At 30.1% G+C, this 25,281-nt stretch overlaps 1 protein-coding gene across 5 annotated transcripts in view; it reads right to left on the bottom strand.

Moving 5' to 3' along the window:
- LOC112596524 (twitchin) overlaps positions 1 to 25,281 on the bottom strand; it is a 79,048-nt gene that overhangs the window by 333 nt on the left and 53,434 nt on the right. For all 5 annotated transcript variants that reach the window (XM_025342246.1, XM_025342247.1, XM_025342248.1 and 2 more), the window contains 63 exons: positions 25,114 to 25,249; positions 24,866 to 25,032; positions 24,659 to 24,791; positions 24,406 to 24,586; positions 24,190 to 24,334; positions 24,004 to 24,126; positions 23,559 to 23,935; positions 23,192 to 23,396; positions 22,737 to 23,042; positions 22,527 to 22,662; positions 21,385 to 21,551; positions 21,003 to 21,284; positions 20,750 to 20,933; positions 20,527 to 20,678; positions 20,356 to 20,455; positions 20,102 to 20,265; positions 19,418 to 19,699; positions 19,020 to 19,319; positions 18,768 to 18,949; positions 18,568 to 18,688; positions 18,209 to 18,487; positions 18,002 to 18,107; positions 17,031 to 17,236; positions 16,793 to 16,968; positions 16,439 to 16,726; positions 16,113 to 16,350; positions 15,756 to 16,052; positions 15,504 to 15,698; positions 15,243 to 15,430; positions 14,898 to 15,173; positions 14,532 to 14,807; positions 13,899 to 14,046; positions 13,635 to 13,821; positions 13,446 to 13,561; positions 13,091 to 13,378; positions 12,858 to 13,000; positions 11,727 to 12,780; positions 11,365 to 11,643; positions 11,000 to 11,302; positions 10,634 to 10,936; positions 10,455 to 10,566; positions 10,209 to 10,381; positions 9,963 to 10,132; positions 9,770 to 9,887; positions 9,517 to 9,682; positions 9,267 to 9,427; positions 9,127 to 9,192; positions 8,753 to 9,050; positions 8,351 to 8,692; positions 8,077 to 8,229; positions 7,764 to 7,990; positions 7,409 to 7,699; positions 7,035 to 7,228; positions 6,775 to 6,952; positions 5,161 to 5,214; positions 4,804 to 4,952; positions 4,375 to 4,477; positions 4,132 to 4,274; positions 3,193 to 3,349; positions 2,464 to 2,580; positions 2,063 to 2,260; positions 1,057 to 1,170; positions 554 to 754 (listed from right to left, as the gene is read on the bottom strand). In XM_025342246.1, coding sequence (XP_025198031.1) covers positions 555 to 754; positions 1,057 to 1,170; positions 2,063 to 2,260; positions 2,464 to 2,580; positions 3,193 to 3,349; positions 4,132 to 4,274; positions 4,375 to 4,477; positions 4,804 to 4,952; positions 5,161 to 5,214; positions 6,775 to 6,952; positions 7,035 to 7,228; positions 7,409 to 7,699; positions 7,764 to 7,990; positions 8,077 to 8,229; positions 8,351 to 8,692; positions 8,753 to 9,050; positions 9,127 to 9,192; positions 9,267 to 9,427; positions 9,517 to 9,682; positions 9,770 to 9,887; positions 9,963 to 10,132; positions 10,209 to 10,381; positions 10,455 to 10,566; positions 10,634 to 10,936; positions 11,000 to 11,302; positions 11,365 to 11,643; positions 11,727 to 12,780; positions 12,858 to 13,000; positions 13,091 to 13,378; positions 13,446 to 13,561; positions 13,635 to 13,821; positions 13,899 to 14,046; positions 14,532 to 14,807; positions 14,898 to 15,173; positions 15,243 to 15,430; positions 15,504 to 15,698; positions 15,756 to 16,052; positions 16,113 to 16,350; positions 16,439 to 16,726; positions 16,793 to 16,968; positions 17,031 to 17,236; positions 18,002 to 18,107; positions 18,209 to 18,487; positions 18,568 to 18,688; positions 18,768 to 18,949; positions 19,020 to 19,319; positions 19,418 to 19,699; positions 20,102 to 20,265; positions 20,356 to 20,455; positions 20,527 to 20,678; positions 20,750 to 20,933; positions 21,003 to 21,284; positions 21,385 to 21,551; positions 22,527 to 22,662; positions 22,737 to 23,042; positions 23,192 to 23,396; positions 23,559 to 23,935; positions 24,004 to 24,126; positions 24,190 to 24,334; positions 24,406 to 24,586; positions 24,659 to 24,791; positions 24,866 to 25,032; positions 25,114 to 25,249 — 13,073 coding nt within the window. In that variant the 3' untranslated portion in view covers position 554. The remainder of the gene's footprint in view (positions 1 to 553; positions 755 to 1,056; positions 1,171 to 2,062; positions 2,261 to 2,463; positions 2,581 to 3,192; positions 3,350 to 4,131; positions 4,275 to 4,374; positions 4,478 to 4,803; positions 4,953 to 5,160; positions 5,215 to 6,774; positions 6,953 to 7,034; positions 7,229 to 7,408; positions 7,700 to 7,763; positions 7,991 to 8,076; positions 8,230 to 8,350; positions 8,693 to 8,752; positions 9,051 to 9,126; positions 9,193 to 9,266; positions 9,428 to 9,516; positions 9,683 to 9,769; positions 9,888 to 9,962; positions 10,133 to 10,208; positions 10,382 to 10,454; positions 10,567 to 10,633; positions 10,937 to 10,999; positions 11,303 to 11,364; positions 11,644 to 11,726; positions 12,781 to 12,857; positions 13,001 to 13,090; positions 13,379 to 13,445; positions 13,562 to 13,634; positions 13,822 to 13,898; positions 14,047 to 14,531; positions 14,808 to 14,897; positions 15,174 to 15,242; positions 15,431 to 15,503; positions 15,699 to 15,755; positions 16,053 to 16,112; positions 16,351 to 16,438; positions 16,727 to 16,792; positions 16,969 to 17,030; positions 17,237 to 18,001; positions 18,108 to 18,208; positions 18,488 to 18,567; positions 18,689 to 18,767; positions 18,950 to 19,019; positions 19,320 to 19,417; positions 19,700 to 20,101; positions 20,266 to 20,355; positions 20,456 to 20,526; positions 20,679 to 20,749; positions 20,934 to 21,002; positions 21,285 to 21,384; positions 21,552 to 22,526; positions 22,663 to 22,736; positions 23,043 to 23,191; positions 23,397 to 23,558; positions 23,936 to 24,003; positions 24,127 to 24,189; positions 24,335 to 24,405; positions 24,587 to 24,658; positions 24,792 to 24,865; positions 25,033 to 25,113; positions 25,250 to 25,281) is intronic.

Raw genomic sequence — 25,281 nt, 5'->3', positions numbered from 1 at the left:
AATTGGTTATATTACATTAAATGTATTGTACATTTATTAACTAGTATTTTTTGTTTCAAATTTAAACAATCGTAATAATTATTTGTTATACTATATCAATATTCATGCATTAGTAAATATTATATTTAGGTGGGTACATAGTCAGCGCAGTCCATTATTAATGAAATTTTAAAATAAAGCTTTCGTTTTCTATTTGTTTTTTTTTTTTAAGACAACATATTAAAGATAAATATATTAAGATTAAAAATAAATGTGTTACGTATTTTCGAATTTTATAAGAAAAATCAGTACCAAAATAAATATAATAAGTACAAATACAAATGCTAATATTGACTTTATGGAGAGCGTAGGTATTTTTAGTACAATTTTCTATTTGTGTACAATAAATTTAATAATTTAAAATGATATCAGTCTAATGCAGGAAAAAAAAATCAAAAACATGATATATACCCGGTATCAAAACTAATTAGAAAACGTATTAGGTATCAGCAATAAAACAATTGGTATGATTATTCGCTGTGGTAAAAATTGTCTTGATTCTTGACACACTTACTTTATTCGGATAAAGATGACAAATTGACTGAAAATGCGGCTGCGATTTGTACCCCACTGGAATCCTTTGCTTCGACCATGTACTGACCAATGTCGTCATGACCGGCTCTGAGTATTTTCATTCGATACTTATTATCAATTTGCATAAATTGGTAAATACTCGAATCTTCGCCAATAGGAACATTGTCTTTAATCCAGGTTACTATAATGTAATATAAATATGAAAATTATTAAGCACATCAATCAAGCCAATAACAATGTAGATCGTTTTTAATACAATGTCAATAACTGCTAACCCAAAATAGACATAATATGGGGAATGGTAAGCTAAGTCACCAATGCACTATCATAATAATTGTCATAAAATATACGGATAATCAAATCAATACCTATATGAAAACTTGTCAGGTGTAACTTATTCTTATAAACATCTTTTCGAACCGTCCGAATATCACTAATGTAATGTTATACAATTTTTGATATTATTTTTATAAGTACACTTACCGTTTGTCGGTTTTCCGAGGATTTCGCATTCTATTTCGACGCTTTCTTTGTCTTGTACAGTCACCGACTTGGGGAAACTTTGGAACGTCATGCCTTTAGGCTTTTCTTTAGCACCTAATATATACAATAAATATTAATAGATTATTAATACAAGTTAGTTATTTACATAAAAGACACAAATTAACGGCGATATTAAATTTTTTTTTTCCTATTTGTAGATCATATTTTATACTATTGAGTCATTGTGACCATAATAACAACATATTGTATTCTAATTTTCAATAAATAATTATAAAGTTAAAAAATTAAGGAATATAATCATAATAAAGATGTATTTAAGTAAAAATATTATAACTAGTCTTTCTAAATTTGTTTGTATTTTTGAGGTACCGCTTAATTACAAAATTGTTATACATTTATTATTTTAGTCTATAACTGTAAAAATGATAAAATAAAGTGTTCATAAGAAATATTTATTATTAATGGTAAAGATAAAATAAGATCATAAAATTTGGGTATTTTTCGTATTTGAGAAGCAGCCTTTAAAATATCCAAATTTTCAAATTACACACATAGTCCCAAATTGGCCAAATTTAAATAAAAATCAATGCTCAAAAACTAGCACAAATGTAGATTTTTTTTTTTTTAACCAAAAACGCATAATATAAATTAAATAACAATATGTATGAATATATTATTTTACAACTGCGAACAAAATTAAATTGTTGTTAATTTACTCTTATATATTAACATATTGTATCATATATTATTATATAAAAATCTTTTTAGTTTATTTATATAAATAAAGCAATGACCTTAAAATAATGTTGTAATATTTTACCAAAATAATATTGTTTAAAGCATACTTTTTAATTTCGTACTACACACAATCTTAGGGGCTTCTGAGAAGAAACTAGTCGTATAATAATCTGTTGGGTAGTTTACTCACACGGTCGTTTACATTTCAATATTATTATCATTATAGGTACATGGCAGAAGTACTTACCTAGAACGAAGATCGAACAACTGCTGAACGCTTCGCCAGCGTCGTTAAACGCTTCGCAAGTGTATGTACCGGAATCTTCGGGGAAAATTTCAGCAATTTTTAGGGTGTAAACGTTTGCCACGTTGACATAGTCGAAATCTTTACTGGGTTTTATTTCCTTGTGGTTGTGAAGCCATACTACATCGAATTTATTAGCTCCTGTTCCAACAATCAGATAGAATGCAGTCATGTAAGTGACGATAGTATGATAAGTAGCATTAATATATTTATAAAGGAAGTACATTGGTAAGCAAAGTCAAAGTTACTTAAATTGCTTAATATTATGTAAATATTACAGTAAAATCAATTTAAATATGTATTATGTTGGGGCATTGTTAGATCAATTATGTGTTCATATTTACCGATGATTTGGCATTGGAGTGTCACCGCATCGCCATCGGTTACCGTAGCCGATGTCAGATGGCTGGCAATTATTGGAGGTAAGTCGTTTCGGTTTTTGTTTTTCGATACGTCCACAGCTGTAATTATTTACGAAAGGTCGTTGTGAAAAAATCGTTATCGTAATATTATTATGTTTTAGGTGTATTTAGTTAATTATTATTGTAGTCACCCACGGGTTTGTGTATATTATAATATATAATAAATTGTAATGCGTCCATTGTGTGAATTAGTGAACACCAACCAAACCAATATTATTATTTTATTTTAGAATTCATAAAATTAAAAATTCAATATATATATATATATGTATATATATTTAATAATTGGACATAACACAAAGAAGGCGAATTCAAATAATTATATCATTATGAACAGCAGGAAGTTATGAATTTAATATTAAGTTCAAGTATTTAAGTACTTAATCGCGTATTTTTATTTATGTAATTATGTTGTATAGAATTTTTATGAAATATTCAATGAACGAATGTACAATAAAATACAATAATATGTTTTATTTTTAAACAAGTCAACAACTGAAAAGCATAGGTAGGTAATCTGTATCTGAACGAATTAAAGTTATTTTATATTTTCAATACGGTTTATTGAAGTATAAAATAATTATTCGTTTGAAAGACATTTCTAACGGGTATTTATATGTATATAGTGTATAGTTAGTTAGAATTTTGCACCTTTGACTGTGAGTTTACAACTCGTTTCCTTAGTTCCCAACGAGTTGGTAGCTTTACAGATATATTCTCCGGCATCTTCAGGGAATACTTCATTGATCTTCAACGTCGCCAATCGGTTTTTGTATTTTAGATCTAAGACGTTAGACGAACTGATAGTCTAAAATAAGATAGAAGATTTAATATTAGAAAATAAAAATAAAGTTTTACATAGAAAATTTAGTTTAAAATAAAATAGGTATAATATATTGTATAATAGATACTCAATGATATTACGTTTGTTTCTTTAGTAAATATTCTATATTTTAAAATTAATTCATAAACATTGTTAAAATGGGGAGTATACAATATCATATATTTATTTAACGGGTATCGACTTAAAAAAAAAAGCAAAAACAAATCATTATAAAATCAAATTTATTAATTTTTAAATATTTTTAATTGCTACATATATTGTTTTCATGGGTAAACATAAATATTTAATAATTTATACATTATATATTCTCATCATAATATTGTAACAAAAACCACTAAGAATTTAGTTTAAGTTTGTTTCTTCTTGTTAAATCACTTATAGCTATAATTTGATTTTAATTATTTAAAATGGTAAAAAAAGTTAATGAAAGTTATAAATTATTAAATTAGAAGAAAATCAAACAAAAATTAAATGTAGGTACGTTTTAATAATAATCCTAACTCCAAAAAACATTAACTGATACAAAATAGGTTTCATAATTATTATAATATGTACCTATTTATGATCTTATATTCTAATGAAACATTTAATTAAGAATAATTATTTTATTATTATAACTTTTAAGCATAACATAATACAATTTATATTAATTTAAGTTATTTTATTAATTTATTATTTTATATTAGAATTTGACATTTACTATGCGTGTATATTGTCTATATATATGTTTTTTATTTTGCACCTACCTTTCCGTTCTTTAACCATGTGATTTGTGGCTCTGGGTCACCGGTTACTTTACATATAAGTTCTAAAGAATGTCCGTCATTGACAGATGTATCAACTAAGCGAGTAGAAAAGTCCGGAGGACACATGGCTTCGTCAGGTGATACTAGAAAAAATAAAAATTACAATCGAAATCGGGAAAGAGAAATTTGAAATGAAAAAGAGACGAATTCACTTATTCGGATCAACTAAAAGATAGAAATTACATCTCAATTCTTTTGTAGAACTACGGGACCTCGACGGACTTCCAATCGCGTTCAGTTTATTGCCGTATTTCTTAATGCTCTTCCTTTCAGTAGAGGTAACGGTCTGAAATAAATGAAAACGACACGATATTAACGTCATAATATAGTAACAATATCAATATGGAATAAACAACTTTCTATATAATATGTAGAAAAATTATTTAAAGCTCAACATAATAATACGCATCAATAATAAGCTTTATTCAGTGTTCATATCAAAAAGAAACGCATATTGGTAATATAAACGATTTCATTCCGTTTTATCTATAAACGATTACGATTGGAATATAATTTTATTTCGGTTTGGAGTAAGTAGGTATAATCAGTAATCGTTGGTTTTCGTTTAAATGATTTTAACGACAACAGGACGTGGCACTCGTAGTTCATTACCGTATCGCTGATTTTCGTGGACGAGTTAGTGGTGATGGATTGGTTTGAAGACACCGAGCTGCTGCCGTGCACGTTGGAAGTGATGGCGGTGCGCTTGGTGATGACCGTCGGCGCGGGTCTGAAATGATGCTGATCGACGTACCTGCGATCTACATAATCGGAGGAGGAAAAACAATAAAATTTAGAATATTATTATTATCGTTTTGGCCAGTGCTCCCTCAACATTGTGAAAATTTGCATGTCATATATGTAATATTTACGTATCAATATTATCACATTATTATTATACATTATATAGATAGGTAGATAGGTACTATTTTATATCATAAATATTGATTAAGCTGTAAAATACTATACCTGAGTGTAGTAAATTATGTGATAACTCTGCCTGCTCTTGACTTTGTTCGGTACCTATATTGAAAGAACAGCAGAAATAGAAGTGTATTAGACGAACGGCGTAATAGGTTGTGTTTTGTTAATGCGACATAATATTGCGATGACGATAAAAGCGGAAAATTCAATGAAACGTGATTTGTGCGTTCACGGGATGGGAATGGCATGCATGTGTGTGTGTGTGTGTGTGTGTATGCTTGTTAAAGATTTTTTTATTCTGTTATGGGTACCACGAGTAAGTTAGTTTGATTAACTATAAATTGATAGTGTTTGGGATGCGTGGCGGCTAATGGTAGCGGAAAAATAACGCAAAGCAGTAAGAAAAGAAAATTATTCACACGAAGAGCAGATACTACCTAGTCAAAACGTAGGTCCTTGCTATATTTTTCAGATTTACCATGAGTTGAATTGAATATTCGTAATGGTTATATTATCAACTGGTAAGCTTATAAATAGGTATGTAATATAATATTCTGTTGTCCGTTAGGTTACATTACCTATTATATTTTACTTAAGAATCGGATAAAATTATGTAACGATTTGATGCGTTAGTAACAAATTACAAGATTGTAATTTATTATTAAAATACTTATACTTATATTAGCCTTGTAGTTAAACAATTCCAGGTTTAATCGGGTTTGATAATAATGATAACTAATTGCTTAATATATCATTAGGTATTATGTTATTTATAATACAATAGTATATAATTATATAATTATTACTCTTTTATTTTTTCGAATATTAATAAATATTAAATTAATTACATTAAAAATAATAACCCAGTTATTACACTAATTATTATTATATAGTAACGTTTCTTAAGATGAGACACATGTTATAAAATATAAGTAGGTAATGAAATAAAATAATTATTTTTAGACAGCATTATAAACATATTAGTTATTGTCATTTATTTAAATGATGATTTTTTTTTTTTTTTTAAAAGTAACGTTTTAACAATTACAAACATTATTTTTTACAAGCTTCTTAGTAGGACAAAGAATTGTGTTGTAGATTATAGACAATGTATTTGATATACATTTATGCCTAATATCTATTCATAGCATTTGAAAAAAAAGTCATTGATTATAATTTAGTTTGTATTATCGTTATTATTTTATAAATGTATTAATGTATAAAAACAAACAAAGTTAGTGAATTTTTATAAAATTTAGTTTGTTCAATTAAAATATGGTTATTTTTATAATGACGATTGCAATTGATATTTAAAAGATATCCAAAACTACATATAAATTGTATTTAGTAAAAAACAATTTTAAAAATTTAAAATAATTTAATAATTCCGATGATTGTATAAAATATTTTAATTAATTCTACGTAAAAATTTGAAATATTTAGATTTTAATTATTATCGTAGAACAATAATTTATCCAAATAATAAATTATGTTCTGATCTTTAATAACGTAAGAAACAGACAATCAGTTTAAAAAAAAAAAATTTGATTTACTTTAAAAATAATTTTTTAGTCGTACCTATTACCTAATGAAGACAAATACTATTATAAATCATCGTCAGTAGGTATTTAATATAAATTAATTTTTAGAACTCATTACCTTCTACAATCACAACGCAGCTGGTTTCGTCTGTGCCGTGAACATTAGTGGCAACACAGCGGTATTTGCCCGAGTCTTCAGGCTTGCAGTCGATAATTTCTAATGTAATCACACCATCCGTATGGGTAATGGTGTAATCACGCTTAGATAGCTCTTTGGTTCCTTTGAACCATTGTATCTTATTTAAATACAATAAAACAATTTATAAAATCACTGTTTCTAATTGGTCTTATGAAATTAAGTAAATTTTAAGTACATACAGTTGGTATTGGTGTGCCACTTAAACAACACAGCAACTTGCAAGTTTGATGTATTTGTATGACACGAGGTCGTAATAAGAAGGTGAAATTTGGTGCACTCTCCTTCTCTTCGATATAATATGTGTTGGCGAGCGGTTCTCGTCTTCTGATTTGTTGAACTTCATGTCTGTATACCGGTGCTGCTTTTGGCAAAGCTGTGTAAAAAATGGATTCAAAATAATCAGTTTTGAATAAATTTTAAAATAACAATGGTATGAATATTATTTTTGAGTAGGAATTGTTATGAAGGTGTTGAAGTTTATAAATTAGGTGTCATAGTTAAAACAGAAAACAGCTTCAGAAACTAAAGTTATTCATTTGAAATGCTAGCATACGTTGTACGTTGAGGAATACGACTTCTTCCCTATAGCCATAGGTATTTTCCGCTCTTATTATGTATTCTCCTCTGTCATCAAGTTTAGCTCTATTGATGATGAACGTGTAATCTTCACCAGCATATCGCTTCATGAACTTAACACTTTGTCTTAACTCTTCGTTATTGTGGAACCATGACAATGTCGGTTGCGCTACAGCAATGACACGGCAATGGAATTTGACACTTTGTCCTTCGTAACAGAATGCACTTTGAGGTTTGATGACGAATCGCGGAGCTGCTTGTCGTCGATCTATACATTTTAATACGTTAGAATTGTTTCATAAAACATTAAAATTAAAATTAAAAATAATTACCAAACGAGCTTTCGTATATTTTATATTTCTCTACCATAAGCTTTCTAAGAGCACTGTATTCTGATATTCTTCCAAGAGGTAGAGCAAACGAATCCCAATCGCTGTATTTTTTGCGAATTTGATCTCTGATTTTCGTGTAATTTGACGAGTTGAGCGTAGCTGTACGATCGGAGTGGTCTCCCATCAGCCATGGATGCATTAAACATTCGTGAGCTGTCATTCGTTTTCTTTTACAAAAAAAGGACGTAAAATTATTTTGCTGAATATTCTATCAATATATTCTAACAAGATATTTAAACTATATTTTACTTACTCCTTGTTTTTAATCAAAAGTCGTCTGATAAAATCTTTTCCTTCATCTGAAACTATGTTAAAGGTATCTTCATCGAAGTCCCAGTCACAAGCTTTCACGTTTTTAAGTGTCTCCACGTCGTTTTCTCCTGCGAATGGCGACAGTCCACTCAGACTATAAAAAAATAATATTATTAAATAAATTAAAAAAAAAAACATAATATGTACAATTTTTAATAATACAAAAACGTAAGCGTTTTAGTTGGTCAATGAAAAAAGATTTCGTAAAAACTTACAGGACATATGCTAAGACACCAACAGCCCACATGTCTGTGTAAAAACCAACTGGTTCTCTTTCAACTATTTCTGGAGCTGCAAACTCAGCAGTTCCTGTCGATATCTTAACGATCTCGTTGGGATCCAACTTAGTTGCCAATCCGAAATCGATGAGTTTTACATTCGAACTCTTCTTTGTTTGGCACATTATATTTTCTGGTTTTATATCCAAATGAATAATATTTCTTTCGTGCATATGCTTAATAGCTTCACATATCTGTCGCATATAGTTGATCACTTCTGCTTCGGACATTGAGTATCCTTCTGATGTGATTCTCTCAAATAGCTCTCCTCCGGACAAACTAAAAAATATTGAAATAAGTTAATTGATGCTTATTAAAGACTTAAGATGTGCATAGTACAATTCGAATATTAAAACCATTTCATCTTCATCTTCGAAAGCATCGTGTAAATTGATCAATTTTGGATGATGAAGTTGGTTCATTATATCAATTTCTCTTTTAATTAATTCTTTTTCGACATTATGTGCTACTGGTATAAATTTGGCAGCAAAAATATTTCCAGTTTTACGTTCCCGACAACGGTGTACTACTCCGAATGCACCAGTTCCAATTTCTTCTAATATGTCGTAATAATCGTATACAGACTGTGTCTTAATGTCCACTGGCTGTGGTATATATTTTGAATAAATGTCAAAAACTAAAATATTTACGTTATATTAATATGAGTTTTGATTTTATTAAAGATATTACTTAATTAATTGTTTATTGCTTACCGTATTGGTCGTAATCTTTAATATTGCCATCTGCTTTTCCTCTAATTTTTTTACCATTTTCATCAACTATATAAATTATATAAGGTTAAATATATATAATATATATATATTTTATTATTGAGTAGTATAAATAAATTTACCTTCGTATCGTTTAGTTTTTGGTGGTTTTTTCAACAATTCTTTTGTTTTTACTATTGGTGATACTTCACTAGGTTTACTTCTACCATATACGTTTTCAGCGTATATTCTAAATTCATATTCATGTCCTGGACTTAGACCAGTCACTGCTGTTGAAGTAAATCTATATATATATATATATAAAGGTAATTAATTGATTTTATTTTATAATAACATAATATTCCTATATAATATGCTATTCAATTTAATTACCGAGTATTCCCAACACGAATCCAACTACTCATAGGAATTTCTCTCTTTTCAATAAGGTAGTTTGTAATATTAGATCCACCATCCCATGTAGGTGCATTCCAGTTTAGAATAAGTGAATCTTGACCAATATCTTCAATTGATAAATTGAATGGCGGATCAGGATGATCTTAGATTACAAAAAAAATAAAAAAATAAATTATATGGCGTACACTATAAAATAAAATTAGTTAAAATTACGGAACGATTTTCTTACCACTAATTTGAATTTTTATAATTGCGCTGTCCACTCCCAAATCATTTTCTGCTACAACTCTGTAAGGAGAACTATCATACTTACTAACATCTCTGATTGTTAAAATAGCATGCCTTTCCTGTAAAATGAAATTTTTGTGTTCATTTTAAGATCTACTTATAATTTGATAATAATTAAGTAAAAATAATCTTACAGAAACTTCAACAGCAAAATGACTTCCAGACTCAATTACTTCATTTTCACGGTACCATTTAATCTTTGGCTTAGGGAAACCAGTGAAAGGAATTTTAATAACTACATTTTCACCTTTGTCAAAGAATGCTGTATCTCTGAACCTAGGTGGTACGTTCAATTTTGGAGGTGCTAAATAATTTAAATATTATTAGCATTTTATAAAATATATATAGAAAAAAAATTATAAATACAAATTAGAACATACTCATTATCAAAAGTTCTCCTCGAGTTGATTTAATTCCACCCTTATTACTAGCTCTACATACATATTCATCTGAATCAGCACCGTATACACCATTTATAATAAGAGTATGTGAGTCTCCTTCATTAAACATATGATGCCTGGCACTTGGTGTAATTTCCCGAGCTCCCTTATACCTAGATTAAGTATAATATTGTACCATAGTAAAATATATAACCTAAGAAATTATTTAAAACAATTAATACAAACCAAGTAATTGTAGGCTTAGGAACACCAGTAATAACACATTGAAATTGAGCATTTTGGTTTTGAATGGCTTGGACTTTACCAAGGGGTTTGATTATTTCAGGAGGTTGAGCAGCTGTGAAAAAATATGTAAATTGTATTTTTTACCATTCACATAAAAATAATGTAAAATATGTATTTACTTAATGGATCTTTTATGGTCACTGTATTTGATGCTTGGCTAGGTAAACTTAAACCTGCTTCATTTTGTGCAAAAACTCGGAACACATATTGGCGCCCTTCAATAAGATTTGAAATATTTATTTGTGTAGTAACACAAATGGCGGCATTTACTCTCTGCCATGTTTCTGAGTCAATTTCACGTTTGTCAATCAAATATCCTTGAATCCTTGAGCCACCGTCGTCGATTGGTTTTTCCCAACTAAGGTTTACAAAGTCTCCACCAATCTCAGTTACAGTGGGAATTCCAGGTGGCGATGGTTTATCTGTTTATGATTAAAAATAATTTAATATTTCTAAAATATTTAAATATATATATTTTATCCTACCATATGGTGGCTTAGCTTTAATTGGATTATTTCCTTCTAACGGAGGACTAAGTCCATTGTCATTAACAGCAATAATTCTGAAAACGTATTCGTTTCCTTCAGTTAAACCTTGTACGAGGAAATGAGTATCTTTGCACGTGGTAGAAATACATATCCAATGGTTTGAAGTAATATCTTTGCGCTCAACAATATAATGAGTTATTTTAAGACCTCCGTCATATTTTGGTGGATTCCACGAGAGTGAACACGTATGTTTAGTTATTTCTGAAACTCCCAAAGGTCCGATTGGTGGTCCGGGATAGCCTGTATTTAAATTAGTAAATTAAGTACTTATTTTTATTTATTTTTATTTTTTGTGTTATTACCAGATATATTTATGGTAAAGGATCCAGAGGCGTTACCACTGAGATTCTTAAGAGTAACTGTGTAATCAGAAGCATCATTCTTCTTTGCTTCTTTTAAAAATATGATTACATAATCATCAAAGATGGTAAATTTAAAGTGATCACTTTGGGGAATAGTTGTTCCATTTTTCTCTAAGACAACTTCTTCCAAAGAATCACCACTGTAGAATATTTTAATTTTACTATTTTCTCCTTCAGGAACATTGATTGAGTTTGGCATGCGTTCAATTTTGGGTGGATCTAAATATTGATCGTAAATATATTAGGCTTTTATTATATAAGAAGTGAACAAAAACATTGTTAAAATATACTTATGTACTTACGTCCAATTTTAACTCGTGAAGACGTTGTAACGAATCCTACAGGATTATATGACTCACATGTATAATCACCATCATCAATCTCTGACACTTCAGGGAAATGTAATTGGAAAACTCCGTTGGCAGATTCACATTTGTATCGTCCACCCGATATAATTTCACGTCCATTCTTTAACCATTTAGCATTTGGCATAGGTTTTCCAATAGCTTCACAACGCAACGTTGTCGTCTTGCCAAATTGAATGACTTTATTGGTGAGTGGTACAATAAATTCTGGTTTTTCTCCACCTTCAAACTCGCATATTTTCACTGGTGTGGTACACAAGCTAGGTTCACTTTTACCAACTATATTTAAAGCAAACACTCTAAACTCATAATCAGCGCCTTCGATTAAATTCATAGCAGTGAAGTTACAATCAAATACAGAGTAATCATTGCATTTCACCCATACAGAATTTCCAACTTGTCTCTTTTCGATTGAGTATCCAGTGATTTTGCTACCACCGTCAGACATTGGTGGATCCCATTTCAAATCAGCATATGTTCTACCCACTTTAAGTACCGTAGGAGTACCTGGTTTCGACGGAGGCTTGGCTTTACCTTTCAATCGGAAGTTCGGTGTAGGAATAGAAGGTTTACTGAAACCAGCAGCGTTCTTAGCTAGTACACGGAATTCGTAATCATGTTCGTTCAACAGATTATGAATAACGTAAAGTGGTTCCTTTACAACATAATCATTTGCTGTGCGCCAATTTCCGCCTTCGGTAATATCTTTGAATTCGATTTTGTATCCTTGAATTTTCGCTCCTCCGTCATGTATGGGTCTTTCCCATATTAATGTTGCTTTTATTTCGTCCCATTCTAAAATTTGTGGATGACCCGGTGGATCGGGTACCGTGAATGGGAATTTGGCTGTTATGACAGAATCCATTTCAATTGGTTCTGATAATCCATATTGATTTTCAGCTCGGACACGGAAGTTATATTTTTTGTTTGGTTCTAACCCAATGACATCATAATGACATGGACGAACAAAACTGCTTAGTTTCGACCACAACTACATAAAAAAAAAAATTATTTAATTAATTTAACATAAATATGCGGATTATTTAAGCAGGTATTAAAAATACATACACCACTTGAAGTTTCATATTTTTCAATTATGTAATTTGTGATTGGTGAGCCACCATCGTCTAAAGGCGGCTTCCAAGATAATAAACAGGTTTCAGGAGTTAAATCCATAACTTCTAGAGGTCCTTGTGGCGGTAATGGTTTGTCTTTAAATAAGATAATTTATGTTATATTTATTTTAAAACTTTTTTTATAATTTATATTATTAAATTGAGTGTTGCTATTTAATAACTCACCAACAACAAGAACTTTGCAAGATGCGGAATCGGCACCAATATTGTTGACCAAGTGAATGGTGTAATTACCAGTGTCAGTTTTACGTTTTGCGCATTTATTTTTAAATACTGTTTCATTTGACGATGTTTCAAATTTAATTCTAGAATCAGGTATAACTTCTTCTCCATTAATACTCCATACTGGTTTTGGTAAAGGACTTCCAGTGAATGGAACCGTAATAGTAAATTCTTCACCAGCAATTACAGTCATGTCTCTTATACTTAGATCACTCGTTATTTTTGGCGCACCTAAGATATGAATTCACAATGATGAATATATGTATACTGTTATTTTAAGAATTAAATAAATATTTACATGCAGGTGGACAACATCTTATGGCATCAGAAGATGAACTCCATGGACCTTGACCAGCTGTGTTTAGTGCGGAAACCCTGAACTCGTATTCATGATTTTCAATTAAATTATGAATTCTAAAAATCAAAATTAAAGCATTATGATAGTGTTGTTTTTTCATTTAAAGTAAAAGTTTGATTTTTCTCCTACCTAAATGTGGTATCGAGTATTATAGCATGTGATGCTTTTGTCCATTTATCTTCACTTATCAATCGTTTTTCTATCATGTAGCCTGTGATTGGTGATCCGCCGTCATTTCTAGGTTTGGCCCATGTAATTGTAATTGAGTCTTCTGATGTGTCCACAGCTTTTGGAATTCCTGGTGCGCCAGGCACATCTATAATAATATTCAGCATCAAATTTATTATCTATTCATACAGAGAAGAAATAAATTTTTAAACAAATTAAAAATACCAAATGGATGCCTTGCAGTAATTGGATCAACGGTGATAGCAGGGTCAGATACACCATATTTATTTTCAGCCATAACACGGAACTGGTATGTTTTTCCAACAATAAGATTACGAGCTTTACATTGTTGTGATGCAACATAGTTGCTGACCTGAAAATAAGAACAAACGGTTGAAATGAAATTCCGAAATAATGATAAGGTACTATTCAGTAATTAAATAAGATTATATAATTTTATTATAATAATATATGTATCATTTTTGATTAATATTATTTAAATTTAAATCATGAATGAATTTTATTATATGGTTACTAAGAAAATTCCAGTTTTGATACAGTCAATTCCTTATTAAATCAAAGTGCAAGACAATGATAAAATACATGGTACATTGTTTTTTTTTTTTAATATGTTATTTTAGACCATCCATTTTTCTAGTTCTAAATCCCTAAGAAGAGTCAACTGGGGATATGACTGTCAATAATTTTACTTGTATTTAAAATTTAACATTATTGCTCTATATTACTATGTTTTAAGAATGCTAATGTTCAATTTTTTTTTTCTTGATTTTCTGATTAATTAAAGTAGCACAATAAATTTAAATTTTATTCTAAATTCTATATATAAATAATATCAACCTTTTGCCAGGTTGTTGAGTTTAATTCTTTCTTTTCTACTAAGTAGTTGGTAACTGGAGCTCCGCCGTTATCCAATGGTGGATGCCAGAATAATGTCAATGAATCTCCGTTTAATTCATCGGCATAAAAGTGTTCAGGAGGCATAGGTCTATCTAGAACTCTCACGTGTAACGTAGCCGTGTCAAATCCAGATTGGTTTCGTAGTTGTAATCTATATTGTCCAGCATCTGTTCGTCGGGAGTTTTTAATAACTAAGCTTACAGAGTTACTTGTCAACTGTAATCAATACCATTACAATAATTAAAATATATTTACATAAAATGAGTTGTTTTAAATTAAAAATATTATATTAGAAACATATATTACTTGTATATGAACTCTAGGATCTGAATCATTTATAATTTGATCATTATTGAACCAAGTTGCAGTGGGTACTGGGAATCCAATATATGGTATATGAATAGAAAAGTCATCGCCAGCTTTCACTGTAATATCTCTAACACCAGACAAATCCAAACAAGGCTTATTAGGTTGTTCTTCAACTAAAACATTTACACTTGGTCGACTGGGTTTTGATCGCCCTGCTTCATTTACAGCTATAACTCGCCATTGGTATTCATCACCTTCTTTTAAATTTCCAACCTATTAAAGATAATCAAAATAGGTATTTTAATCGATTTATTTCAGACATAGATTTATAATTATTATTACCGTGCATAACGTAGAATAAATAGTTGGGCATATTACTTCCGACCAATCGGATTCACCTTTCTTCTTTTGTTCTAAAACGTATTCTTTTATTTTTGCGCCGCCGTCAAACCTTGGTGGTCTCCAAGATAATACTACACTATCTTTGGTGATTCTGTCTGGTTTTGGTGCTTCAGGAGCTTCTGGTACTTCTACAATGATCAATAATGAATTAAAAAATAAAGCATTAAACGATGTTGGAAATGTAGGTATATGTATACTTACTCTTTTGTTCTTTAGCCGTAACTGGATTACTGGGCTTACTAGGTTTACCTGTACCGGCTTCGTTTACTGCAAGTACACGGAATTCATAACGGTTACCTTCTCTAAGATCTTGAGCAGTGAAACTAGTATTTGAAGTTGGGAAATTATTACATTTAACCCAATCACCACCCCTTTCTCTCTTTTGAATAATGTATCCTAAAAAAAACAAAATAACTTAGAATAATTACGAATAAACGTTGGATGTTTTTTTACCGCTTATTGGTCTTCCGCCTGTGTTTATTGGTGGAGTCCAGCTAAGACTACAGCTGTTTGGACTGTAATTAGTTACTTCAGGTTGTCCCGGAGCATCGGGTGGATCGAATGGGCTCTTAGCTGTAATCGGAATTCCTTCCAAAGGTTCCGAAACACCGTACATATTTTCAGCCTTTACTCTGAACACGTATCGTTTTCCTTCACTTAGACCTTTAACTGTAAATGTAGTATTTGGACAGAAGCCAGGAACTACTTTCCAACTATCCATTCCAAACTCGGACATTTCAATGATATATCCTATGGTATAAAATTATATGTACGTAATTAAATGTGTTTAAACAATCTAAATAAATATACCAGTTATGTCGTTTCCTCCATCATCTTCAGGAGGTCTCCATGCAAGTGTAACAGTATCATGTGTGGCACCAGGATACTGCAAAGGTCCCTTTGGTGCACTTGGACAACTTACCACTGATACATATATGTCTGCAGAATCTTTTCCAGACGAATTTGATGCGGTTATTGTATATTTTCCGGCATCTTTACGAGTAGAATTGTCAACTCTAAGTTTAGTCAAGTTACTTCCAGTAACAGACTATAAAAATAAAAATTAACGTATGATTAACTAATAATTTTTATATGTGAAATTAACAATTTAATAATTGACTCGTAAATTAACTTACAAGTATACGGTTAGTTTCTGGAGGCTTTTCACCATTTATGACCCACTCGATGCGCGGAGTTGGCGCACCCGAAATTGGTATGCTAATGTTGATCGGCTCTCCAGCTCTAACCTTTATTCGGCCTCCCATTAGGCCTTCTAAATGTAGTTTTGGTTTTTCTCTTGTTAATTTTGCAGTGTATACATCTGACGTCTCACTAGGTTTACTAGAACCAGCAGCATTGACTGCACTTATGCGATACTCATACTGTTTGCCTTCGTGCACATGAGTATCATCATACTCGGTAGTCTGATATTAATTTTAAAAATAATTTAGTGTAGGTATTATGTTCATTAATTTCACTTAACTATTTACCTTTATTGGTGATCTAGTTATTTTAGCCCACCGACCAGCTGTAGATCTCTCTCTTCTTTCTATGTCATACCCAACAATTGGCGATCCTCCATTACTCATAGGTGGAGTCCACATTAGTTTAATGTGTTCTTGGTCCACTTCAGTGGCTTCGGGTTTACCCGGTCTTCCAGGAACATCTAAAGAAGATTTGGTTTATAAAAATTATTCGAAAATTATTTTATATTAAATTATTTCTTACCAAATTGATTTTTGGCAACTATTGGTTCAGCTGTAGTTAAAGGTTCGGATAATCCTTGTAAATTTTCAGCTCGAACGCGGAACTCATACCTAGTTCCTTCGATAAGCCTTGGAACTGTGGCATAAGTAAACGCTGGGTTTATATATGTAACTGCTGGTACCCAACCTCCTCCATGAGTTAAATCTCGTTTTTCAATAACATAAGCTCTAAAAAAATAACAGACATTAAATGTAAAAAACCACAATGAAAATGTATATATATATATATATATATAAATATATAAAATATCATGTATAAATATTGTTAATTATAATAGATCTATACACTGTTTTTTACCTAGTGATGTTTTCTAATCGCAGACAAAGAAAAACGATTTGAAAGATAGACAACTTTAAAAAGGTGACATATAAATTGTGGACACAAACACAGCATATTAATATTACGGAAAAATTTCCAATCATTAGTTTTTGTATTTCTTCTACAGTATCTTATCTTTTTTTTTAATGATTCGTGTAAAGGATCTCGTACCTTGCCTTTTATTTATTTAATAACCACAATCTAGGGCCGTATTTATAAATTTTCCGCTCAGAAGTGATAAAAAACTACCCAATTATAAGAAAACAAATGTGTTAGGTAGTTACGAATACAATTCTTATAATAAAATACAATTAAATTAAAAAAGTTAAATTTTTTTCCTAGACACAGTGACTCAGAAAATACTTAAATTATATTATTGTAATTCATGGCGAGGTTAGATGACTCTCAATAACTGTAATATAATATTAATATCAATTGTAAGAAATTATTAAATAGAGCTATGAAAGAATTAAAACATTCAATATGTTAAAAAAATTTGCTACAACCTTTAAGTAAGCTATTTGAGGCACTAGCCTTCTGTATTCCGCTTACAACCGAACAGGTTCAGTTCAATAGATTATAAGTTTATGGTAAGCCTAATTTATATAACTTACGTAATTTCACTTCCACCGTTGTCTTTTGGTGTTTTCCAAGATAGCGTTACCGAATTGGCGGTAATATCTTCATATGTAAGCGGTCCGTCAGGTGGCCCAGGTCTATCTGTAATTGTTTATTTAAATTGATTTAAATTTGTATACCATATAATCTATGAAAATCACAGAACTTATTGAAAAATATTGTAGTAAATTTAATTTTCATACCTAATACAGTAACATTAAATGACCCTTCGTCAGTTCCAGAACTGTTTTTGAGCAATAAATTATATGTTCCAGAGTCTACTCGTTTTGAATTCACTCTGTTCATGATTGTGTGGTATCCAATAGAGGTTATTGTTGTTCTATTATCTGGTTTAAGTTCTGATCCATTTACCGTCCATGTTACTTCTGGAGGTGGTTCTCCAATAAAATCTATATCAACGTGTAGAACTGTTCCAGCTCTTATGAAAATATCTTTTAAGGGAGTCTTTATTTTTGGTTTCACTAAAAAAATAATTATTGTTATTAGATTTATGTTTTTATTTTTATTTTTTATTTGTAAACTATTTCATGGAGAATCTCACAATATCTATTATTCACGATAATCGGATCTGAAGGATCACTTGGAGGACTAGGTCCAGCTTTATTTGTAGCAATAACTCTAAATTCGTATTCTTGTCCTTTGATTAAGTCTGGAATGATTGCCTGAAATTCCGAAGTTTCGTTTAAAAATTCTATTCTTATTGTATACTTAACATTTTTTCTTCGATTAAAAACTTCTTACCTTTGTTTCTTTGCCTGGAACTGTTACGGCATTTACCCAATACGGGCTTCCTCTTTCTTTCTTTTGTATTGAAAATTCAGTCACTGGTGATCCACCATCGGTTTTTGGTTGTTCCCACTGCAGCTCAACAAAGTTTTCATCCCAATTCGTTACCACTGGTTTTTCAGGTGCATCCGGTTCATCTATATCAATATATATATTTTTTTTTTTTTTGTATAAAGACTTTCATAAAAAACTATTAATGTGTCATACCGAATTCGTTTCTTGCTATTATCGATTTATCAGTTTCTAAAACGTCTGATTCACCAATACTGTTTACGGCTTTGACTCTAAATAAATATTCGCGTTTGTGAATTAATCTAATAATATCGTGGTATAATGATGTTGTCATTCCAGCATCGGACCACGTTCCTCTGGAAATATCCATTTTTTCAATAATGTAGTGTAAAATAGGAGCACCGCCATCGTCAACAGGTATTTTCCATGTCAACCGGCATCCATCTTTTCTGACATTAGACACGTCTAATGGACCCTCAGGTGGTGATGGACGATCTAAAGATTAAATTAAAAATAAATACACATTGATGGATTATTAATAAAATTGTTAATAAGTATAAACATTTTTTATTAATTTAAAATTTTTATTTTACCTAATACAGTGACATGAGCAGAAGCTGAACATTTTCCCATGTTATTTTCTAATGTTAATGTGTAACGGCCAGTGTCATTCCGTACTGAAAATGGTATTTCAAATATAACTTGGCTGTTATAAATTTGTATATCCACTCTAGAGCCACTATCAACTGGCACTTCATTAACACTCCATTTCACTGTTGGTCTAGGTGCTGCCTCAATTGGAACAGTATAGTTTATTTTATTACCGGCGCGTACAATCAAATCAGGCAAGAATGTAGTATCTATTACTGGTTCAACTAAAATCAAGAGAATAGTAAGATTATAATTAAAAAAATTAACATTTATATTTCTAAAATATTAACACAGTGGTCTGTCGTGATATAAAAGTGAAAAGTTACATCAAAGATATAAAACCCGAGGCATAATTAATTGTTTTAATATACAACATTTTGCTTATTAATTTATTTTTAGAAATAATTTAATGGATTAAAAATGCTTTTTTCGTATTTTTTTTTTTAATGCATACAAGATATTCAATTTAATTTTTAATAAGCTTAGGTACATGTTCATTTTTATTTTTAATTTTTATATTATACTACTTTTCTTTTGTGTAAACAAGAGTAGTATATGTAGGTATTAAATTAAACGATCAATTTATACTATCTATAATTATTTTAAATAATTAACAGAAAACTTACGGAATTTCGGTTTACATGTTATTACTTCAGATGAATCACTGGGGTCACCAGGGCCACCTTTATTTACAGCAATAACTCGGAATTCGTATTCATGGCCTTCGGTAAGATCCGGAACAGAGGCCTTGGTTTTATTTCCATTTACTGTTGCAGCTTTCTCCCAAGGACTAAATTCATATACAATTAATTTTAAATATTTATGAACAAAACAAACGAACATATTCATTTTTAGTGCATATAAGTAAAACTATATTTACCCGTATTTTTCTCGTTTTTCGATAATGTAAGATAGAATTTCAGATCCACCATCTTTCTTTGGTGGAGTCCATTGAAGATCAACAAAATTTCTTCCCCAATCTGAATTTTATCATATTAATTCAAATTAGAGTATCATATTAATATTATGAATAAAATATTTATTTTTTTACCAGTTGCTTGAGGCGTGCCTGGTTTATCTGGCTTTCCGTATGGGTCTTTGGCTGTTATACTATCAAATGTAGTTAACGGTAAAGACTCCCCGATTTTGTTCACAGCTTTAACCCTGAAGTTATAGTTGTGACCTTCGATCAAATGATCAATCCTAAATAATAGGTAATTAATATAAATGTGTTTTTATATTAATATAATTCAATATTGAAGATGGTATTATACCTCATTGTTGTACCAGCAGCGTCACCTACTGGAACCCATCTTAATGTGTCAGCATCCATTTTTTCAACTATGTAGTGTGTTATTTCTGATCCACCGTCATCTTTTGGTGGATTCCATTTTAACACACACGAATTTCTTGTCACATCGGTTGGATGTAGAGGTCCCTCAGGTGGTTGTGGTACATCTATAATATTAAAACATGTATATTCAATTGTTGTCACAGAAGCGAAATAATATAAAAATTATTAAGTACCTATAACTGTAACTTTGACTGCAGCTTTGTCCATTCCGTGAATATTTTTTGCTACTAAATAATAAATTCCATCGTCAGAACGCTTTGCATCAATAACTTTAAGTTTTGTTGAGTAATCTTGATTTATTATATTTATGCTCTCAGTTTTCATGAGCACATCTCCTCTAAGAGACCATTCTTTAGTTGGAGGAGGTTCTCCAGATACTTTAACATCAAATTCAAACATGTTTCCGGCCCGCACTTTTATGTCCGATAGAGTGTTTCTATCGATATGAGGCGCCACTGAAATAAATTTGTTAAATAAATATGAAATACTTTATAATATGCACATTATGAGCAATAACGTATGGATTTATTTTTAAAATTAAAATCTATGACTTACACTTTTTGAGTCTAGCAAGGTGAGGTAATGTTGGTTCACTCGCTTCACCAGGGCCAGCTTTATTTACCGCACGCACCCTAAATTCGTACTGATTACCTTCAGTTAAACCAGGAACAATTCCACTGTTTACATTACCAGTTACTTCAGCAGCCTTAACCCAGGTTGGACTGTAAAATGCATATTTAAAAAAAAAAGTTATTATAAAATTTGATACATTGTAAGATATTAAAAGTATACATCAGTAGTATGTATTATTTATTAAAATTAAAACTAAACAATGACTACAAGTTTAAAAATATAAAATAGTGATATTAGTTATTAATAATAACTTATTATTTTATTTTTTAGAAATTTAATACAAATAGTTGATAAAAAATATTATGTGGTTTTAACTTTTAAATAAAAACGTACTTAATAATAATAAAAAAAAAAAAATGTAATAAGAATATAATTTAACGATTATTAAAGTTATTGATTAATATTTTTAATCCATAAAAAATTCAATTTAATACTTTTATAATGTTCAATTGCACATATTATTTAACCGATTGTTGTGGCAAAACTCTAGCCTAAATAGGAAAGAAGAAATCATAAAAAACCATCTCCGAATAGAACATAGATATATACGATTCATATACAATCCAAAATTATCCTGTGGCCAGAAATATGTGGTGTAGATTACATCATGAAACATATTTTAATCGAATGTCAAACATTTACAAATCTAAGAATCAAACATCATATCCTACATGTATTAGGAGAAATTAGATCTTAAATCTAGTATTAACATAATTAATTTTTTAAAAGAACTTGAATTAAGTAACCTAATTTAAATATATTCTATATTGTGAAAAATAATATTTCAACACTTTTTAAACTAATGGCCTAGCAGCCAATATATTATGTTATTATCAATTGAAAAAAATAAAACAGAAAAAAATTGATTGTTGATTAGAAATTAGAAAAAAATTAGAAATTCATTAGTATTATTAAAATAACTGTCATAAGTGGTATTTAAAATTATATTTATGATTACCTTCGGTAAATAAGTTACATAAGTAGTTGAATTATTTATGTTTTATTAAAATTATCAAAAATATCAATAAATATCATTGCAAAAATTTTTTAGAATTTTTTTTTACCTGAATTTATCTTTTTTTTCAATTATGTAACCAGTTATTGGTGATCCTCCATCAGTCATAGGTTTATCCCAACCAAGTTCAACAAAATCACTGTCAAAGTCTTTGATAATGGGATTTGATGGTTTACTAGGAGTATCTAAAATTAATAAAAAATTGGATTATAGTTGTATTAAAGGTTACCTGCATTCAATTAAGTAGTCAAAATATTACCAAATGGATTTTTAGCTTCAATGCTTTGGTTAGCTGTTAATGGATCTGATTTTCCTTGTTTATTTACTGCCTTTACTCTGAATTTATATTTATGTCCGGGTATTAGGTCAGTAACTTCAAAGTCAGTTACTGGACCATCAGTTTCTCCAGCTGGTACCCAGCGACCCAAAGCTTCATCTAACTTTTCTATGACATAATTTTCAATTGGTTGACCACCATTGTCTTCTGGTGGTTTCCAGCTTAATTTGCATCCTTCACCATGTACATCGGATACTTTAAGCGGTCCTTCTGGTGCACTTGGCTTATCTATAATTGGAAAGCCCATCAGAACAATAAGATTAAGAATTTTTATTTTACTTTCTACATTTCAAAATTATTATAAACTAATAACAAATTTTTAAAATACTGTGACGTGCATTCAGACTTTATAGTTATATTATTGTTCATATTGTTACCTAAAACGGTTACTTCAGCGTACGCTGTGTCTTTGCCATTTATATTTTCAGCTGTTATAATATATGACCCTGAATCTTCTCTTGTTGCCATGCGAATAATTAGTTTTGTATTATAATCGACATGTGTTTGCTTTACACCATCGCCTACTCGTATATCTTTGTGATTCTTTAACCATTTGGTTTTTGGTACCGGCTCGCCTGTTACCTGTAGAATTTTAAAAATGTATTATTGCGTTTAGTTAAAAATAAAAATAAATTAATCCATCTGTTAAATTTGATTTAAAAATAATCCTGAATTTATATTTTAGTTTCTTTTCATTTTAATAATTTGTCATAAGAAAAATGTATTAATAAATAAGCAACTTACTTTTATGTCAAAACTAATCGTTTGTCCTGCTTTGATTTTAATATCGTTTAAGTTTGTTCGATCAATATGTGGTGCCATATTACGAGGCTTAGTAACAATCGTATTGGTTGGATCACTTGCTTCACCTGGACCAGCTGCATTTATCGCTTTTACTTGGAATACATAAGATTCACCTTCAACTAGATTTGGCACTGTTGCCGTTGTTTTATCAGCAGGTACTGTCAATGCTTTTTCCCATATTCCTGATTTATCTTTAACCTCAATTAAATAGCCTGTAATGGGAGATCCTCCATCTTCTTTTGGTGGAATCCATTTTAAGTCAACAAAATTCTTATCCCAATCTGTCACTTCCAAGTTACCTGGTTTACCTGGCTCATCTAAAGAAAAATTGATATTTCATAAAATATTGTAAAAATTTAATATAATAACTGTATAACTGTATTACCAAAAGGATTTTTAGCGATGATTGATTTTTCAGTTTGGAGTGGATCAGATTCGCCTTCTGCATTTACAGCTGTAACGCGGAATTTATATTCTTTACCTGGTGTCAGCCCAGTTACCGCCAAAGCTATAAAAATTTAATTGTTAATACCACACATTTTTAATGTTTTAATGTTTATTCTAATCGAACCGGTTTCTGGTGATCGTCCACATGGTATCCAACTGCCTTTTTGAGTATCAAATTTTTCAACTAAATAATATTCAATAGGAGTACCTCCATCATCTTCTGGTCTTTTCCAATTTAATTTACAGCCATCTTTGTGTATATCAGAAACCTTAAGTAAGATTATATTTATAGTATAACATTTCAATTCAAATATTTGTATTTTGATTTATATTGATTTACTTGAAGTGGTCCAACTGGTGGCGTAGGTTTGTCTGTAACTATGACATTAATAACAGCAGTATCTTTTCCAGAACTATTTACAGCAGTAACAGTGTATTGACCACTATTATTACGGCCTACTGGTCTAATAACTAATTTCGTATAATAGTCTACGATTTCAATATTAACATGAGGTTCGGATCTATAAAATATAAATTATAAAATCTTTACCAATAATGGTTCATTTAATTGGTTTAATATTTTTAAACCTTACTTTAATGGCATAGCACCACATCTCCAATCAACATGAGGGGCTGGCTCACCCGTTATTACAGCATCTAATTTCAATGATGATCCAGCTGATAGTTTTACATCCATAAGGTTACGTCTATCAATATGAGGAGCCACTAAAATTGAAAATTTAAATAGATGAATAATTTAAATGTACAAAGTATATTAATAAAAATATGTATGCACTTACAGTAACGTGGTTTGGCTATAAAATTAGCACATGGCCTACTAGGCTCACTTTGACCAGCTTTGTTTACGGCAATTATGCGGAATTGATATTCGTTACCTTCAACTAAACCATTAACAATTCCTTGGGGTTGTTCATTGATTGTTTCTCCAGCTCTTTCCCACACTCCACTAATATATACATATATATATATATATATAAATATATGATTTTATGTTTTAAATAATATTAATATAATTATAATGAATTACCTATATTTATCTTTTTTTTCGATGATATAATGTGTAATTGGTGTACCACCATCACTAAATGGTTTTTTCCATACTAGATCAGCATGATTTTGACTCCAATCATTAATATCAGGTGCTCCAGGTGCTTCGGGGTTGGCTGGATTAAAAATATTTATTGTTTATTAAAAT

This window comes from Melanaphis sacchari, unplaced genomic scaffold (genome assembly GCF_002803265.2).
Source record: "Melanaphis sacchari strain LSU unplaced genomic scaffold, SCAv2.0 Contig32_pilon_pilon, whole genome shotgun sequence".
NCBI lineage: Eukaryota > Metazoa > Arthropoda > Insecta > Hemiptera > Aphididae > Melanaphis > Melanaphis sacchari.
This window is presented reverse-complemented; position numbering and strand designations above follow the sequence as displayed.